Genomic DNA, 17,770 nt, shown 5'->3' with positions numbered 1-17,770 from the left:
TAATAATTGGAAGGCTTTCCATCAGATTTGTCTCTAGCCTGAATTAATAATGTTGCTGACTTACTGTTTTAGAAGACGCAGTCCTTGACCTGCTAGGTTGAAAGAATTGTGACTGCTCTGAACCTTCATGGGTCCTTTAGCGGTGCCATCTCCCCTGTGAATAATTAGAGGTATTTGAAGGTATTGAGGTAGCAGCCAATTTGTGTCTTTCACTTTGCATATTGTTGAAGCCGCATGAATTAATCATAAGCAGGGCAAAAAATTAACTTCTTCAGACACATATTTTGATGGGTCATGAGGGAGAATGTAAAGTGATCTGTAAAATATTCTACTGATCCTCTAAGTATTAAATTATTATACCTACAGGCTAATTTCAGGGGGGAAAAAGAGTTTTCCCTCCCCTTCCTTCAGTACCTGAGTAGCATATTTGAGAAAAAAAAATCAAGGTTTTTTATTTCCTAGCACTGTAAAGAGTACTACAAATGAGCAATTTTATGATTTCCTGAAAACCAGATTCTTGTGTTAACTCTTGATTTTAATTTTTGGGTTTTTTTTTTTTTTTTTTTTTTTTTTTTTTTTTTTAAATCATTTGAGCTTTCAATTCTTAAAACTTCACCTGAAACTTCCTGTTGATTTGGTAAAATTCATTGTGCAACCCAACAAATAACTCATCTTTTTCACTTTAGGCATCTGAAGCTATTCTAAAATACCGAATCAAAGTCATATGGATTTCCATACTTGTTTAAAATTGAGATTTACATTGAAATCTTGTTTTCTATTTTGTGTTTTTTTTCAGCCAGTGAAACTGAAATTGCATTCTTCTGTGAAGAAGATTATAAGAACTACAAAGCTAATCCCATTTCATCCTGGTGAAAACATCGCGAGGGCTTCCTTTTTGCATACCTGTATTAAGCTTTTTATTCCACTGCTGAGTTTGTGAAATTGACAAACAAATCTTAAAAAATTAATCCCAGGCTCTACTCTTTGAGCTAAAATCTGGTGATTTCTTTCTCTTTAGGTCTTTCTTTCCTTCTCTCTTTCTTTTTCTTTGTTGTCGTAAAATAATATATTACGAGAAAAACATTTGATTTTTTTAAAGGGAAATAAATTGTTATTAAAAATTATCGTGGAATATTCTTAAATTATCATTTATTTTCTAAAATTAGGAATTATTTTGGTGACTTGCATGTTGAGTTCCTTAAAAAGATTGTAAGACTAAGATCATACTGTTTATTTTATATTTTTTCTGTAGTTTCTAATTAGAGCAACTGTTACTGTCTGTGGCTACCAGAAATTCTGAATTTCTTGACCCTCATGGCTACCTTTTAGCTCAGGGTGTGTGATACATACCACCATATGTGCAACTGAATTGTGTATATTTTAGGGAGGTTTTATGATGTAGGAAGGTTACTTTTTTTTTTTTTTTAAAGTATCGCAGCCTATACAAGTAATGTTGCTGATTTTTTTTTTTTCTTTTCTTTCTTGAGCTGTGTTTTCCATCTTCAGGAGCAAACTGTCATAGAACCAAACTCATTTATTTAGAGAGAGGAAGTAGCAGGATGCTTGCACTTCTGGAAGAAAATTGTTCATTGAGAACAAGTCTATGTCCTGGAAGATACATTCCTTCTAAATAATATAATACTTGTGGTTGCTGATCATGGCTGACCACCAGCACGTGAGGAGTTACTATTTCAGAGGCCTTTCAGTCAGCCTGCGTTTAATCAGAACTCCTGGAGAGCTTAGCTAGCTCTGCCATTGCTCCCTGAGTCCTGGAGGGCTTAGCTGGCCCTGCCATTGCTCCCTGAGTGCTGGAGGGCTTAGACAGCCTTGCCATTGCTCCCTGAGTTCCGGAGAGCTTAGCTAGCTCTGCCATTGCTCCCTGAGTCCTAGAGAACTTAGCTGGCTCTGCCATTGCTCCCTGAGTCCTGGAGAGCTTAGCTGGCTCTGCCATTGCTCCCTGAGTCCTAGAGAACTTAGCTGGCTCTGCCATTGCTCCTTGAGTCCTAGAGAACTTAGCCAGCTCTGCCATTGCTCCCTGAGTCCTCAGAGTTGCCAGGAGGACAAATTGGTTTCATTATGACCACGTCTAACTTAAGAAAACCTATTATTTTTTAAAAATAAACTTTGAAAGTCTGATTAACATGATTAGAAGATGCTTTGCTTTATTGAAAAAGTTAATAGGGTCTTCTTTAAGACAGAAATTCTATTTATTTTACTCATTATTTCATTCAGGAGCAAAGTGTTGAATACACAGATGACATAGCTTTTGGGGGAGTTAATAAAGAAGAAAATAAGACCCAGTTTTTGCCTTAGTAAATGGAGAAAGACATAGTACAATCAAACGATTTTAAGAATAGCAGAAAAAGCTGCCATCAGAGCGTTGTTGACAGAAATTAGTTCTGGGGTTTTTGTTGGTTTGTTTTGTTTGTTTGTTTCTTTGTTTTTAGAAGTACCAGTTGAGCTGTGTCTTAGAAGATTGAACAGGAATTTTTGCTTAGAAGAAAAGAAGGGAAGGGCTTACTGGAGGAGGGAGTAGCATACACAAAGGCAAAGAAAGAGCTTGAGGTTTCAGGAGAAAGCACAAATTTTAGTGTCCCCGACTTTTATAGGTGGTGCAACTTAATGATGTTTAGACCTAACAGTGGTACAAAAGCAATAGGCATTCAGTAGAAACTGTACACTGAGTACCCATAGAACCATTATGTTTTCCACTTTCAGTGCAGTATTCAATAAATTACATGAAATATTTAATACTTTACAATAAAATAGGCTTTGTGATAGATGATTTTGCCCAACTGTAGTCTAATGTAAATGTTCTGAGCATATGTAAGGTAGATTAAGCTAAGCTGCAGTGTTTGGTAGGTTAGGTGTATTAAATGCATTTTTCACTTACATTTTCAACCAACAATGAGTTTATTGGGACTAACCCCATTGTAAGTTGAGGAGCATCTGTACAGGAGGGCAAAGTACATGGAACAGAGTAGAGGAAGATAAGGCCAGAAAGGTAGGTTGAGGTAGGCCTTACAAGTCATGCTAAGGAGTTGGAACTGTATCTAGTAGGTAGATGGGAGCCAGTAGCATGATTTAAACAGGTGTTTGATTCCATTTGTATTTTAGCAAGTGAGCTTTGTCAGCAATGTCCAGATGGCAGAAAGACTTAGAAGACATCATTGAGCAGGTGACGTTTGGAAGGCCTGGCTCAGGGCAGGGACAGAGGGGAAGAAGAGGAGTGGGGAGGTTCTTGGTGTTACCATTTGATCATGCATTCCGTGGCAAATGTGATGTGGTAGTTAATTTACATATGTTATCTCATTTGACATTTACCACAGTTCTTCAATGGTAGCATGTATATTTATAGATGAAGACACTGGGGCCCAGAGAGGTAAAGTTATTTGCTCGAGAGAATGCAGTAATGTGCAATGGAATTAGAACCAAGTCTGTCTTAAAATTCTGACTTCCCCCATTCCATACTGCAGCCTCCCAGTGGAGACCTGAGGTAGAATGACCTTAGAATGTTTGGGACCTAGTGAATGCCTGGACCGGGGATAGTGTGGGGAGGGAGGAATGGAGACTTCAGTGATTCTTGCTGGAGTTGAGTGGCTGGATTAATGATGGTAGCAGTAACCCAAATAGGGAATTCAATAAGTAGAGGTTAAAACATATTCCGTTTGTTTGCTTTGCACACATTCAATTTGCATACCAGGCTTTTTTAAAATATAAAATTAAGCATATCTTTACCTGTGCATTTGTAAGTAGATAATGTAAAAATATGTATGTATAGTACCTTTTTGGGTGTGTGTTTTTCTTATAAAAGGTACATATAGGCTATTTTCACTTATAAACAAGGAATAAAAATCAGAAATAAACCTATAGACAGCAACCACCAGAAAGAGGCAAAGACGGATTGTTTCCTAAAGCCTGCAGAGCGAGCAGGGCCCTGCTGACATCTGGATTTCAGACTTGTAGCCTCCAGAACTATGTGAGAAAAGACATTTCTGTTGTCTTTACAATAAATACAAATACATTGTGACTAAAAAGGACTTTTACCAGGAATGGAAGATTGGTTCAATATATAGTTTTCAAAATCTATAAAGGAGAAAAAAATTATGTTTATCTCAATAGGTGCCAAAAGGCATTTGATGATATTCTTGCTCATGCATATATACAAGTTAGCAAGGGAAAGAAATACCCTTAACTTGATGAAGGTTGCTCGTAGGAAACCTACTTAATGCAGAAGTGTTTCAGCAAATCTGTTAGATATGAATAAGAGGCTGCGGGTGGGTGCGGTGGCTCAGGCCTGTAATCTCAGCACTTTGGGAGGCTGAGGCGGGCAGATTGCTTGAGCTCAGGAGTTCGAGACCAGCCTGGGCAAGAGGATGAAACCCCATCTCTACAAAAGAACAAAAACGAAAAATTAGCCAGGTGTGGTAACTTGCGCCTGTAGTTCCAGTTACTAGGGAGGTGGAGGTCAGAGGATCCCTTGGGTCAGGAGGTCAAGGCTACAGTGAGCTGTGATTGCACCACTGCATTCCAGCACAAAAAATATGAATTAGACAAGAATGAACACTATTGCCAGTACTATTCAGTATATTTCTGCAAGTCTTACTGTAGCCAGTACTGTGGGAAAAGTAATGATTCTCAGATATTGGAAAGTAGTAGGCAAAACATTCATTTGTAGACAATATGATTGCAAGAGAATTAAGTTTTTTGAAGTAAGAGACTTCAGTGCTGAACCTAAAATGTATTGTCCATAAAAGCTATAAAATAGTGTTATTAGATGAGTATAAAAGACCTAAATAGAGATAGATTACATGTTTATAGATAGAAGATACCTACCTAATCCATAAGTAAATGCAATCTCAATCAAAATCCCAAAGGATTTATCATGGAACTTGACAAATTGATTTTAAATTCATTTGGAAGAAAAATATGCAAGAATAGCCAAGATCAACTTGGAAAAACAAAAGGTAGGCTAGAAGAATGGGTGGTTGCCTACCAAATGTCAAAATATATTCAGTGATCAAAACAAGTTGGTAATGATACAGAACTAGATAAAATGATGAATGCAATAGAATATAGAAACATAAAATTTACATGGAAACAATAGCTAATAAAGGTAGTATTTGTAATTATGAGGAAAAGAAAGATTACTTATACATGGCCAGGTATTTAAAAAAACAAGGGCCCTACTTCATACCATTCACAAAAATTTCAGATGGATTAAATAACAAACATGAAAAACAAGATGATGAGTTTATTAGAAGGAAAAATGGATTATATTTGTGACCTTGGGGTAGAGAAGGCCTTCTTACAAAAGGCGTATGTCACAATTTCATAAGGAGAGTGTGTTTGTATTAAGAATGACTAAAAGCAAGCCAGGTGTGATGTCCGCCTATAGTCTCAGCTACTCAGTAGGCTGAGGTGGGGGGATTGCTTGAGCCTAGGAGTTTGACACCAGCCTGGGCAGCATAGTGAGACCCTGTCTCATTAAAAAAAATGCATTAGTAAAAACCAAACCAAAACCTGTATAGAAATCAAAAGAAGCCGAAAAAATTCATCAGGCAATTGCCATGAACATTTTGACATATTTCCATCTAGGTTATTTGTCCTATGTATATTTTTTTAGTGTTTCTGATATTTTTCATGTGTTTTAAGTCACATTTGCTTTTTAAAACAACCAATTCTGGTCTGAGCATGGTGGCTTACACCTGTAATCCCAGCACTTTGGGAGGCTGAGGCCAGTGATCACTTGAGCTCATGAGTTGGAGTCCAGCCTGGGCAACATGGTGAAACCCCATCTCGACAAAAATTAGCTGGGCATGGTAGTGCATGCCTGTAGCCCTAGCTACCTAGGAGGCTGAGGAGGGAGGAAGACTTTAACCCAGGAGGCAGAGGTTACAGTGAGCCGAGATCACACCACTGCACTCCAGCCTGGGCTATAGAGCCAGACCTTGTCTCAAAACAAACAACAACAACAAAATTCTGAAGGTTAAAGTAAAAATCCTGTTCTTGCAAAGTCACTCCTTTGCGTAGCTTGGTGAGCATACCTTCAGACCTTTATTTTTTTCTTTTTGCACATATGTTATTTAAACATATAGGTATGCATTTTAAAGCTTTGTCATTTTGTGCATTTCAAACCGTGATCACTCTCTTAAATACGGTTGAGAAGTCTTTTTTTTTTTAATCACCGCTATGTGCCAGACACTGTATGTATTTTATATTATCTCATTTAATCCACACAGTACACTGTGATAGAGCTCCGAGGAGTCCTGGTTTCCCCATCTGTGAGATGGAGGAGATAATAAGGGCCACTTTGTAGAGTTTTGTGATCAAGCGGGACATTGCCTACAAGGCACTTACGGACAGAGCCTAGCAGGAAGTGAGCGCTCATTACGTGTCTTCGGGTGCTTATTGTGAGAGTGAGTGCAGCAGCAACAACTTTATTTTAGAGCAAGGAACCCTCACCCTCAGAGATTAAGCCACTTGCCCAAGGCCTACAATCTGATAAGTCAAAGAGCAGGTCTCTTCTGGCTTCAAATCCTACTTTCTGCCACTCTTTGAAAACAAAGGGAGTTGGGCACTTGGAGAAACATGGTAGAAAGGTGGTCAACCACGGCCAAGAGACAGTTCCCCATCTGCGTTGTTGATGCCCCTTAACATGCATTTTTCTGTTTCTCAGGTGAAGAGAACTTGCCTTTGCCAAAGGAACACATGGGCCCTGGTCCCACAGGTTGGGCCAGGTTTCATGTGACTTTGAGGAACTTCTTTGCCATAGCCAACGGGTTTTCTTTTCCTTCTTTTTCTGCTTGTCCCAGACACAGGCAGGAGAGATGGTGATGTTCCTACCTATTTGGACACCCAGAGAACTGGCCTGGCCTGAGCCCCTTTGGAAACCTGCTGCTGATTGCTGGGGACAAGAGTGAAGAGCAGGAGCTTCCCCATTTCTGCTAATGCATGTTGGGGCATGCATGTCCTTTAGCTTGTGCATATGTGAGCCTGTAAGGGTGACTCCCAGGCAGGGGCAGGGACACAGGAGTTACTTTGCAGAGGGGATGTCCCGCTTCCCTTCCGAAGACTGAATGTTCTCACACATGATGAGGCAATGCCGGTAACTCTTTGGGTAGTGTACAAAACCCTCCATTTGTTTCTAGGTTATTTTAAAAATTAAGAAATCTCACTTTAAGGCAGCAGACAGAATAAAAACCAGTCTGCCCTGGTGCAGAACTGTGCCTGTGTGGGCTCTCTTCCTGGCTTAGCTGGGTGTGGCTGACAGCAGAGAACTATTCCCAGCAGAGGGCTGAGTTGGGGCTGTGAGTGGGGCCTGAGACCAGGTCTGAAGTGTCCAAGGCCTGAATGTCCAAGGATCTGTACTTGGACCCCTCTGCCCACTACAGAAGTTGTCCAGCAATCTTGTCATCTTTTTCTCACTGTGCATGTACACATGTGTACATGTATGCATGCATGTGTGTTGGGAGAAGGGCTCTGATTATTGGTGCTGGGCAGTTTCTCCGTATTTTACTTTCAGAAACTCTCATGATTGCTCAGAGTAGCAGAGGTAATTGAAGTGGAATATTGACTTAATTGGTCTGAGGTTAATATTTTGAACTGCACCATCAAGACAGTGAGCCTTGCTGTCTGCAGGCCTGGAAAGAACCCATATCTCACGTGGATCCACAGCACGTATCTCATGGCCACTCTGTACCTTTCACTCTGCACTTCTAGCATTTATAGGAGTGGAAGAGGAAGGCACGGTATTCGTCATTTCTTTCCATCAAAGGAGACATATTTATTCAAAGAATCAGACCTGAGACCACTTTCCCCATCCCCAAATGTGCATTTTGGGCTAGAATATGAGCATAAGAGTTTTGATAATGGCCTTTGGAGGCTCATTTTTTGATCATTAGTCAGCGAGAGGGTCATATAGTTGTCATGACTTAAACATGCAGGATGTGTGTTGTGCTGCTCGACGATGTGGTTTCTTAGGGAGCAGTGACCCTCCTCCATTCCGTGCTGCTGCCACTTCGGCTTAGTGTTCAGTAAATAACGTCATTCGTAGGCCGCGAGATTTTAAGATGGAGAAAATCCATTTCAGGTCCCAGATGAAGTCACGTGACTCTTTCAAAATAAGTAAGGGCAGACTGTTTTCGGGATGCGGCCTTAGAGACTCAAGCTTTTGGTTTTAACTTCGTTTCTATTACATCCAATATATAGGGAAAAAACTGTCGTCCATAATGGTATTCTTGTGATCTATCAAATCTGGTCAATCAAAGCAGTCACCAGAGCACTCTTAAGGCTGTGACTCCTTCACAGGACTAAGGCAAGTCCCCAGGATGGAGGGTGGCAAGGGCTTCTTCCCCTCCATCTGTGACTTGGTGGGGAATGAGAGCGGTAAGATAGGGAGCGGTCATCTTCAATCCACTCAGTGTTAATTCTGTTTAGCAAAGCACAACAACCTCATTTAATTTCCTGATCAGTGCCCCTTCCCCCTCCCTCTGTCCTGTGACCTTGAGCCTTATGCCATCGGACTACACATTATTGCCATCCCCCAACCTTGTTGCAGACACCTGCAGGCCCTGTGCCACTCTCCCTTATTACCTGATGATTATAGTTCCTGGCTCACCGCTGCTGTCTCTCGTAATTCAGGATAGATGTAGACTAGCCTTCCTGTACCCTAGGGCCTCTTAGGTCATTGAATAACTCACTGCAACCTTCTTGTCGTCTCTGTCTCAGCCACCTACTCCTAGAGGCACACCTTTGCTGTAGTCATTAATAACTGCACCCTAGTCCACAACGCTATCTCAATGTCCACCTCCCATTCTCTGACCGTTCTCTCCTGTCTTTCCATTTCTCTGCCTCTGGTGCCCCCTCCAAGGCTCTTCAATCCCACCTGAACTACACTTCATTGATCCTGCTGTCTTCTCACCGTCCCACCCCCGACTTGAGATCCTCTGCACCTTCTCATCAATCTCTGCCTAGACCCTTGCTGCCCTGACCCCTCAGGCCCCAGGCCTAACCCTGCCATGCTCCACCTTCTCCACCCGCACCCGAACCGCTGCACTGCACGTGGTGGGGTGGAGGGCGAGTGCTGACTGGCAACGCTGTCGGTCATGGCTGCTAAGCCGCAGTCAGGTCCTCACGCTACCCTGCAGTTCCCCTCGCTCTCCGGGTTCCTTTAGGCCCTCAACCCTGAGACCCCTCCTCTCACTCCCAGCTGCTGTCCTCACTTCGGGCCATCCTAGACAACATGCTCCTGCCCCCGGCCATGTCCCCCACTTGCCTTCCTGTGTGAGTAGGCAAGCGAGTAGTGCTGCCTGTCCTCCCTTGTGCCCAAGCTCCCCTCCTCTGGAACACCAACGAGCACACTTCAGCGTTGTCCTCCCTCTGGAACACCATCAAGTTCTGCACCCCACCAGCATAGGGACAGCTCTCCCATCGAACCCTACCACAAGAGTCACCCCATCTTCCCTTCACAGCCAAATTCCTGAACCGAGTTCTCCACACCCTCTTTCCTCCATGAGGGCTTCCGTCCAGCTCTCTGCTGAGACAGCTCTTGCAGGGTCACCAAAGGTTCCTGTTGCCACAGGAATAGGATTCTCTGTCTTGGAATTGCTTCACCTCTCAGCATCTTTGGACACACAGAATCAACCGACACCCGTCTTGCCCACACTTGCTTTGCTTAGCTTCACTGGTCACTCCTCCCCATCTCGTTTGCCAGTTCTGCCTCATCCCTTAACCTTTACAATGTGGAAGGCCCCAGGGCTCAGTCCTCTGACTTCTCTAATTATATCTTCTCCCTAGATGACCTCATGCGTGCTCCCAGCTTTAAATAACAACTAAATGTTGCAGACTCTGGATCTCAGTCCACAGCGCAGCTCCCTGCCGGAGTCCCCGCTGGGTGCTCCCCATCCCTGCTGAGGTGGCTGATAGGTGTCCTCTGATAGATGCCTCAGATGCTAACACACCCCAGCTGAGCCCCTGTGTGCCTTTTCCCTGAGGCTGGACCATGCTCAGTCTTCTCCACTGAAGGACATGACCTCCAGTCCTCCATTTGTTCAGGCCAGAAACCTTGGAGATATATCTCTTTTTTCTTTAACCCCCACAACCAGGCCATCAGCCAGTTCTGTCTGCTCCACGTTCAGAGTATATCCAGGGCCCAGGCTTCTCTCACCTTTTTCACTACTACCACTGGGCCCAAGGCACCACCATTCTTACCTGGACTATTGCAGTCACCTTCCTTCTAACTGGCCTTCTTGCTGTCACTCCTACCCCACTACAGTTCTTCCTGTTCTCATTTGTGCCCCACTGCAATGCTCTACCCAGCCATCACAGCGATTCTTCTAGAACGTGAGTCAGATCCTGTCATGCCTCAGCTCAAAACCCTTACTCAGAGAAAGAACCTTGGCCTTGGTCCTCTTCATGGTGCACACCAAATACATGCATGCCCCAGGGCCAGCTGGTAAACATACACATGCCCCAGGGCCTTTGCTCTTGCTCTTCCCTCTGCTTGCAATGACTTTTCTACATTTATTTGCATGGTTTTCTCCCTTTCTGTCAGATGTCTGCTCAAATGCCATCAAAGAGGCCTTCTCTGCTTATCCTATACAAAATAGCAAATGCTTGCCTTTGCAAAACTCATTTGTCTAACTGTTTTACTTTAAAAAAAACCCTTTTCTGTTCTGCCTTCTGCTATTAGAATGTCTCCAGGGTATAGAACAGTGGCTGGCACTTCATAGGCCAGCATGGATGTTTCTGGGATGAGTGAAGGACTTTAAAATTGTATTTGTTTTTTGTTTTGTTTGTTTTGTTTTGAGACAGATTCTCACTATGTCGTCCAGGCTGGAGTTCAGTGGCACAATCTTGGCTCACTGTAACCTCCGCCTCCCAGGTTCAAGCGATTCTTCTGCCTCAGCCCTGGGACTACAGGCGCGTGCAACCATGACCAGCTAATTTTTGTATTTTTAGTAGAGGCGGAGTTTCACTATGTTGGCCAGGCTGGTCTCAAACTCCTGTGTTCAGGTGATCCGCCTGCCTTGACCTCCCAAAGTGCTGGGATTACAGGCATGAGCCACCGCGCCTGGCCTAAGATTGTATTTGAATGTTAAAGAAAAACTTTACAGATTGTTGAAGCTCATCTCATAGCAATGTTTTAATAGATCTGTGTAGATTGAATACACTCTCTAGGAGTTTCTTTAGTTGAAATTAGTCATTTAGATGTGTAAAGTGGTATAGACTGAGATCTGGAATAATTGGTCAGCAGTCCTGAGTGCATATGTGTTTCAAATGCAGTTGAGGAAATGAGATGAAAACCTGTGTTGAAAGTTAGTTTGTTTTTGTGGATCTGACTCCGGTCACTGCTGCACTGGCATTTGCATGCGGCTGACAGTTCTTTTCTGCTGCGTGGCTCCGCGTATGCCCGGAGGCGGTCCTGAGCCTCCTGTGAGGGCTTTTTTACCAGCTGGAAATAAAAGACAAAAAACCTCAAATGCTGTGGTGGTTAGTCACAATAGGCAAGATAAGTGTCCTAGATTGTCATTTGTTTCTGTTTGAACTGTTCCCTGGAAAACTGAGTAGAAAACTGAACAGTGTATTGTACAACTGTACAAATGAAGGCAGAATTTTTTTTCCCCACTTGCCTTAAAGCAAAGTTGCTTGTTTTAAAAGTGACCTAGAAGTGAACTTGTGGTGACATTTAAAATTATACAAATTGGAAAAGGCAAATGGTGCACTTTTGCATATATTGGAATTATTGGTCTTTCTGTTTGCTTTAGGCAAGCATGAGTGGGAGGAGAGAGCTCAGCTCTGACATAGGCAGCCCGGGGTTGGAAGAACAAAGGCATTGTCGCTAGCTTGGAGGTGTGACCTTAGGTGAGCTGCTCGGCCTCTCCAGATCTCAGTTTCCGGCTCTCTTAAGTGGGGATGATAACATTGACCTTCCAGAATTTCTCTGTGGCTTTGTTAAGGTGAGCTAGCTTGGTGCTGCCTAAACATATTCTGTTTTGGGGAATAAGTTCTGTTACACTGCTATTTTACAAAGAAATACTATTAATCCCATCGCACAGGGAGAACATTTAGACACTGAATAGGAGGCTGTCCCCTATGAGCACTGGGCAGTGGAGCCAGGCCTCTTCCTACAAGGCAGGGGTGTCTGGTTGCCGCCAGTTCTCCCCCTCCACCTGCCAGCTCCAGCCACACTGCCCAGCAGTGTTCTTGGACCCAGGGAAGGACCCATTTTTCATTTCCCAAGAACCCTTCTCTTCCCATTTTATTTCCCGAGGTGTCTTGGCCTTGGATTCATCTAGCCCTGAGCACATTACCTGTCACATGTTTCCTTGACATGTCCCCTTTCTTCTGGTTGGAATTTTCCCCAATTAGGACAAATGGGCTCATTAACAACAGCTGGCAATTTAAACGTCCTTTCTGTAAGAATAAAGCCGTCCCTTTCAGTATTCTCTGGCTGTGACTTGCTTCAAGTGGGATGGGGTGGAGTGGGTTGGTAGAATGAATGCATACATAGGTTGTCCAAGGAAATATAATCTCTGGGAAGAAAAACCTTGCAAAGGCCGGTTTTGTAGTTTGAATATTCTAGATACCTGCCAGGCACCAGCCGATTAATGCGCAGCTGTTTATCTTTACGTCTTGCCTAGCAGCTCCTCCTCTGATATGACACCTTTCCCGCCATTTTAGCACATCCTCCTTACCCAGAGAAGTCCAGGCTGCAGGTCAGGTGGAGTGGCCCTGCACTTGTCCGCCTTTGCCTACCCTCAGCCACCAGGTGGCAGCAGAGTCTGTCTGGGCCTGGGAACTGATGAAGCCGAGCCAGTGTCAGTCATTTATTAAGGACTGTGTGCAGTAGGTTTATTCCCCTGTAAGTCAGCCTTGGCGTCTGATAGCTGAAAGTCAAAACCATCAGCTTGTACATGGGGTGGCATGTTGTACTAGTGCTCAAAAGCAATCATGCAATTGCTACCGCCTAAAATTTTGTTTATTTTTATTTTTATTATTTTTTTGAGGCAGAGTCTCACTCTGTCGCCCAGGCTGGAGTGCAGTGGCACGATCTCGGCTCACCACAACCTCCGCCTCCCAGGTTCAAGCGATTCTCCTGTCTCAACCTCCCAAGTAGCTGGGATTACAGGCATCCGCCACCATGCCCGGCTAATTTTTGTGTTTTTAGTAGAGACGGGGTTTCGCCATGTTGACCAGGTTGGTCTCGAACTCCTTACCTCAGGTGATCCACCTGCCTTGGCCTCCCAAAGTGCTGGGATTACAGGCGTGAGCCACTTCTCCGAGCCTACAATTTTATTTTAAAAGTAAATGCTTAATTATTTCAAAGCCAATACCTAACTTTAGTCAGTTTTACCTCTATAGTCTTATTTCTTTCTTTTTCTTTTATACCACTCTATTTGATGATGGGCCATTTCTAAAAAGAAGACCAATAATGTGTCAATGCTTTGGAAAATGTCTCTGTTTATTTGTCGAGGATTCCTTAAAGCTGAGGGTTGAAAGTTGAAAGGTGCTGAGCTGGTTTCTATAACTCCTTTGTTAAAAGCTTCCTAGCACAACAATTGATAGGCAACCTCCTCCGTTTGGCCCAGGCGAGGTGCTTAAAAAACTCCTTCCCAAACCAATTGCAGGGAGACTCTCTTCTGCTTGGTGGAGGGGCTTGGAAGCTGTCCTTTAGCTATGTGAGCCTGGAAGCAGTGCCCAGAGCTTTGGGGTCAAACAGTGACTCCCAGGCAGGGGCAGGGACACAGGAATTACTTTGCAGAGGGGATGTCCCGCTTCCCTTCCGAAGACTGAATGTTCTCACACATGATTAGGCCATGCCAGTAACTCTTTGGGTAGTGTACAAAACCCTCCATTTGTTTCTAGGTTATTTTAAAAATTAAGAAATCTCACTTTAAGGCAGCAGACACAATAAAAGCCAGTCTGCCCTGGTGCAGAACTGTGCCTGTGTGGGCTCTCTTCCTGGCTTAGCTGGGTGTGGCTGACAGCAGAGAACTATTCCCGGCAGAGGGCTGAGTTGAGGCTATGAGTGGGGCCTGAGACAAGGTCTGAAGTGGCAGGGTCTCCTTATAGCTCTGTGAACCCCCTTGGTGTCTAATTCCAGTCCCCAGTCCTGTCAAAGCCACCCTGCACTTTTTTTTTTTTTTTTTGAGACGGAGTCTCACTCTGTTGCCAGGCTGGAGTGCAGTGGCACGATCTCGGCTCACTGCAACCTCCGCCTCCTGGGTTCAAGCGATTCTCCTGCCTCAGCCTCCTGAGTAGCTGGGACTATAGGCGCATGCCACCATGCCCGGATAATTTTTGTATTTTTAGTAGAGATGGGTTTTCACCACGTTAGCCAGGATGGGTCTCAATCACTTGACCTCGTGATCTGCCCGTGTCGGCCTCCCGAAGTACTGGGATTACAGGCGTGAGCCACCGCACCTGGCCGCCCTGTGCTTTAATGCAGACACCACAGCTGGTAGACGCTTCCAGAGTAAGATGTCAAGGAAACTTGGTTAAGTGCAAGATGGAACACAAAAGCTAAACCACAGGAGAGTAGAATTCTAAGAAGGCTGATTTGAGGCGGAGTGCAGTACGTCCACACCTGACTGTGTGAGACCCCCTGACCTAGTGCACATTCTGCAGTGTCAAGGCCCCTGTATTGGCTAGAAGTGCGTTGGGACTTGCCTGCAAAGGTCCTGGTAACTGGCCTTCCTTGGGCTCCAGGTCAAAGGGACAGAGTAGTTTCTAGAGCCAGCAATTCTCTCTGTATTCCCTCTTCCTCTCTTTCCAATGTGTTGGGTTTTTCAGTGTCTTGGCCCAGGGTTGCCTGTACACTTGAAAGCAGAACAGCTTGAAGATGGATTATTTCAGTCTTCCCTGAAAGCCTTCGAGAGTCAGGGAAATTTTGCTAGAAGGCTTGAGGTATAAGGGAGGGAGAGGAGGTGGGGGGCTGGAGTGACTCACCAAGGCTGAGGGGACGGAGCTTGTGGGTTTCACCGTTGCCAGGTGTCTGGTTCTGGGGAGGTGACTTGTCCTCAGAGGGTAAGAGCTGACCCTAAGCAGGTGAGTGCCTCCTCTCCAGTCTCTGGCCCAAGCAAGGCCTGCAGCTCCCAGGTTCTGAGGGTGAGCGTCCAGCTTCTGGTGGATGGTGCTTTCTGCCAGTGTTGGGGTTGGAACTTTCTCTGCTCTGACAGTTCCACCCCTCCGTCCACTTCTCACCTTCCAAACTTGGATCAACTCTCTCGTCCTCAATGTCTACTCTCTGGGTCTCTTTGTCTTCATGGGTTTATGTTTGTATTATCTCCTTACTCCCATCTTATTGGGGTTTTCAGAGGAGATGATGTAAGTGAATAGATCAGCCTCTCATGTTTAACTTTGGAAATCTGCTTGCTTGCTCTCTCCCTTTCTTTTTTAAAATTGAACGATAATTTACAGATGGCGAAATGCAAAGATCTTAGACATGCAGCTCTTTCGGTTTTGACAAGTGCACGACCCACATCTAAGTCAAGATGCAGAGCATGCCCACTGCCCCCGAAACCTCCTTTGTGCCATTACAGTTCCCTCTCTGCCCCTCTGTCATCACCACCACCGCTGTGATGTCTGTCACCATAGGTGAATTTGGGCCTTCGTTTTTGAATATATGAGGGTAATGTATATGGTCCAAATCACTCTCCCAACACAACTAACTGAAGACCGACTCTAATATTATAAGAAATTGGAATTTAAGTAAGAACAACGCCACTTTATTTAAAACACACACAGTTGTGTCCAAATCTAACCTCTTCCTTCAGGAGTGAGGAGAGGTGTGTTGTCTTCTGGGATTTCCTTCATAACCAGAACTTCGTGTCAGATAAAAACTTCTTCCATGAAAAAAAAAAAAAAACTCAAGAGATCAAGAAAGAGCCTCGATGTCTTTGAACAAACATCGCGTCTCCTTCACAGATCTTCCCTGCCATGTTCTCCTTTGCTGTTCTCAACAGAAACAGAGACTTCCCATCTTAAAAATGTACATGTGATGTCTTATTTTAAAAAGCATGTTATTAGCTCTCCTTTCAAATAACCCTCCAAAGTTGTACACTTGAGGGCAGAGGCCGTTGTGATGGGATTGTGGGAGAGCGTCTTGGGTGGTGTGCATGTGTGTACATGGGAACATGTGAGGGTGAGCTGGTGGGGACTGAGGTGTGATAGTTGCTTGGTTTCTGGCTGGTGGTCACTTCCATTGTGTAGATGTTGCATATGTGACAAAAGCCGTATTTCAGAATTTCAAGTATTTTTCCAGCAAGGTCTAGCAAGCTCTGCAGGACAAGCCATCAGAAGTGAGACTGAGCCAGGCATAAAACAGCCAACATTTCTCAAGTGCTTGCCCTGCTAGGCCTCACTAAAGCACTTTGCAGGTATTTACTCACTATTGCTCGCGACCCCTGTGAGGTAGGCACTAGTTATCTGCATCTTACAAATGGGGAAGGGGCACTTGGAGGTAAAGTGATCTGCCCAAGGTTTCCCAGCTCCTAAGTGATGGAGCCTACCAGAACCAACCATCAGGAGGGACTTCACAGGTGAAGGAGGGTCCTTACGCTCACTGGGGGTACTAGGAAGAAATTCCTAGTCCTAGCTGGAGCAAGTGATACCCTTCTTTGCCTTTCACTACTTGCTGATACCTCCTCAACAGGAGTCAGCTCAGAATTGCCGGAATGAGCATCTCATGAGAACGGCCTCCCCTTCCCTTCCCACCGCCACTGCCCTGCTCTGGGCCTCATCATTTCTCATCCTGACCGCAGAGACACTCTCCCGTCTGGTGTCCTTTCCTGCGGACTCTCATCCACGGAGTCCATCCTTCATGCCGCTGCCAGAGTGATCTTTTAAAAATGCAAGTCTGACTGCTGTATCCCTCCCTGTTCAGAACCATCGGATGGGTCCTTGTTTCCTTCTGAATCGCGGGCACACTCTGACATGGTGTACCGGGGCTTCCTGGGTTTGATCTCTGGCTACATCTCCAGCTTCTCCTCCAGCTATGGAATTTGGCACCCCCTCCTGTCTCCCCCAGCTCTCCCCTATCCCCTTGCCCTGTTCTCTCTGGGCGCACCGTGCTGCCACTTCCTCAGACTTCCCACTCTGGTCTCTGAATGTTCCACCAGACTAGCATTCATCCTGGGAGGCACAGCCAAGGACCATCTTGTCCCTAAGGTCCTTTCCGTCCCACCTTCCCAGCACTTCACAGCCAGGAGACTCGACCCTGCTCTCCTTTTCATCCTGCTGTGTCCTGGCTAGTCCTCTGTGGCACTGATCACACACTGTGGCCTTGCTTTTTTTTTTTTTTGAGATGGAGTCCTGCTGTGCCACCAGGCTGGAGTGCAGTGGCGCGATCTCGGCTCACTGCAACCTCTGCCTCCCGGGTTCCAGCTATTTTCCTGCCTCAGCCTCCCAAGTAGCTGGAACTAAAGGCGCCCACCAACATGCCCAGCTAATTTTTGTATTTTTAGAAAAGATGGGGTTTCACCATGTTGGCCAGGATGGTCTTGATCTCTTGACCTTGTGATCCACCTGCCTCGGCCTCCCAAAGTGCTGGGATTACAGGCGTGAGCCACCGCGCCTGGCTGGCCTTGCATTTTTATATACTGACCTTACCCAAAAGATGTGGCTCTCCCTGAGGTTGAAGATCAGGCTTACTGTTACATTTCCACGGCCTGCACACACTGGGAGTTAATAAATGCATGCATCTGTTATTTATGTATGAATGAACGGATTCACTTTCCTTGCTATACCATATACTCTTCTAAAAGTT

General features: G+C 44.8%; 2 protein-coding genes across 43 annotated transcripts in view; one reads left to right on the top strand and one right to left on the bottom strand.

Annotated features, from left to right (window-relative positions):
• DBI (diazepam binding inhibitor, acyl-CoA binding protein) overlaps window positions 1-17,770 on the bottom strand; it is a 343,175-nt gene that overhangs the window by 64,584 nt on the left and 260,821 nt on the right. The window contains exon 1 of one of the 40 annotated variants that reach the window (XM_050752748.1): window positions 8,543-8,552. The exons of the other annotated variants lie outside the window; for them this stretch is intronic. The gene's annotated coding sequence lies outside the window, so the exon portion shown is untranslated. Of the gene's footprint in view, window positions 1-8,542; window positions 8,553-17,770 lie in introns of those variants that run through there. 40 annotated transcript variants of the gene reach the window in all.
• The window catches only part of C12H2orf76 (chromosome 12 C2orf76 homolog), a 447,011-nt gene that overhangs the window by 424,460 nt on the left and 4,781 nt on the right, over window positions 1-17,770 (top strand). Inside the window, exon 7 of one of the 3 annotated variants that reach the window (XM_050752723.1) lies at window positions 797-1,124. The exons of the other annotated variants lie outside the window; for them this stretch is intronic. Coding sequence (XP_050608680.1) covers window positions 797-873 — 77 coding nt within the window. The 3' untranslated portion in view covers window positions 874-1,124. Of the gene's footprint in view, window positions 1-796; window positions 1,125-17,770 lie in introns of those variants that run through there. 3 annotated transcript variants of the gene reach the window in all.

This window comes from Macaca thibetana, chromosome 12 (assembly GCF_024542745.1).
Source record: "Macaca thibetana thibetana isolate TM-01 chromosome 12, ASM2454274v1, whole genome shotgun sequence".
Lineage (NCBI taxonomy): Eukaryota > Metazoa > Chordata > Mammalia > Primates > Cercopithecidae > Macaca > Macaca thibetana.
This window is presented reverse-complemented; position numbering and strand designations above follow the sequence as displayed.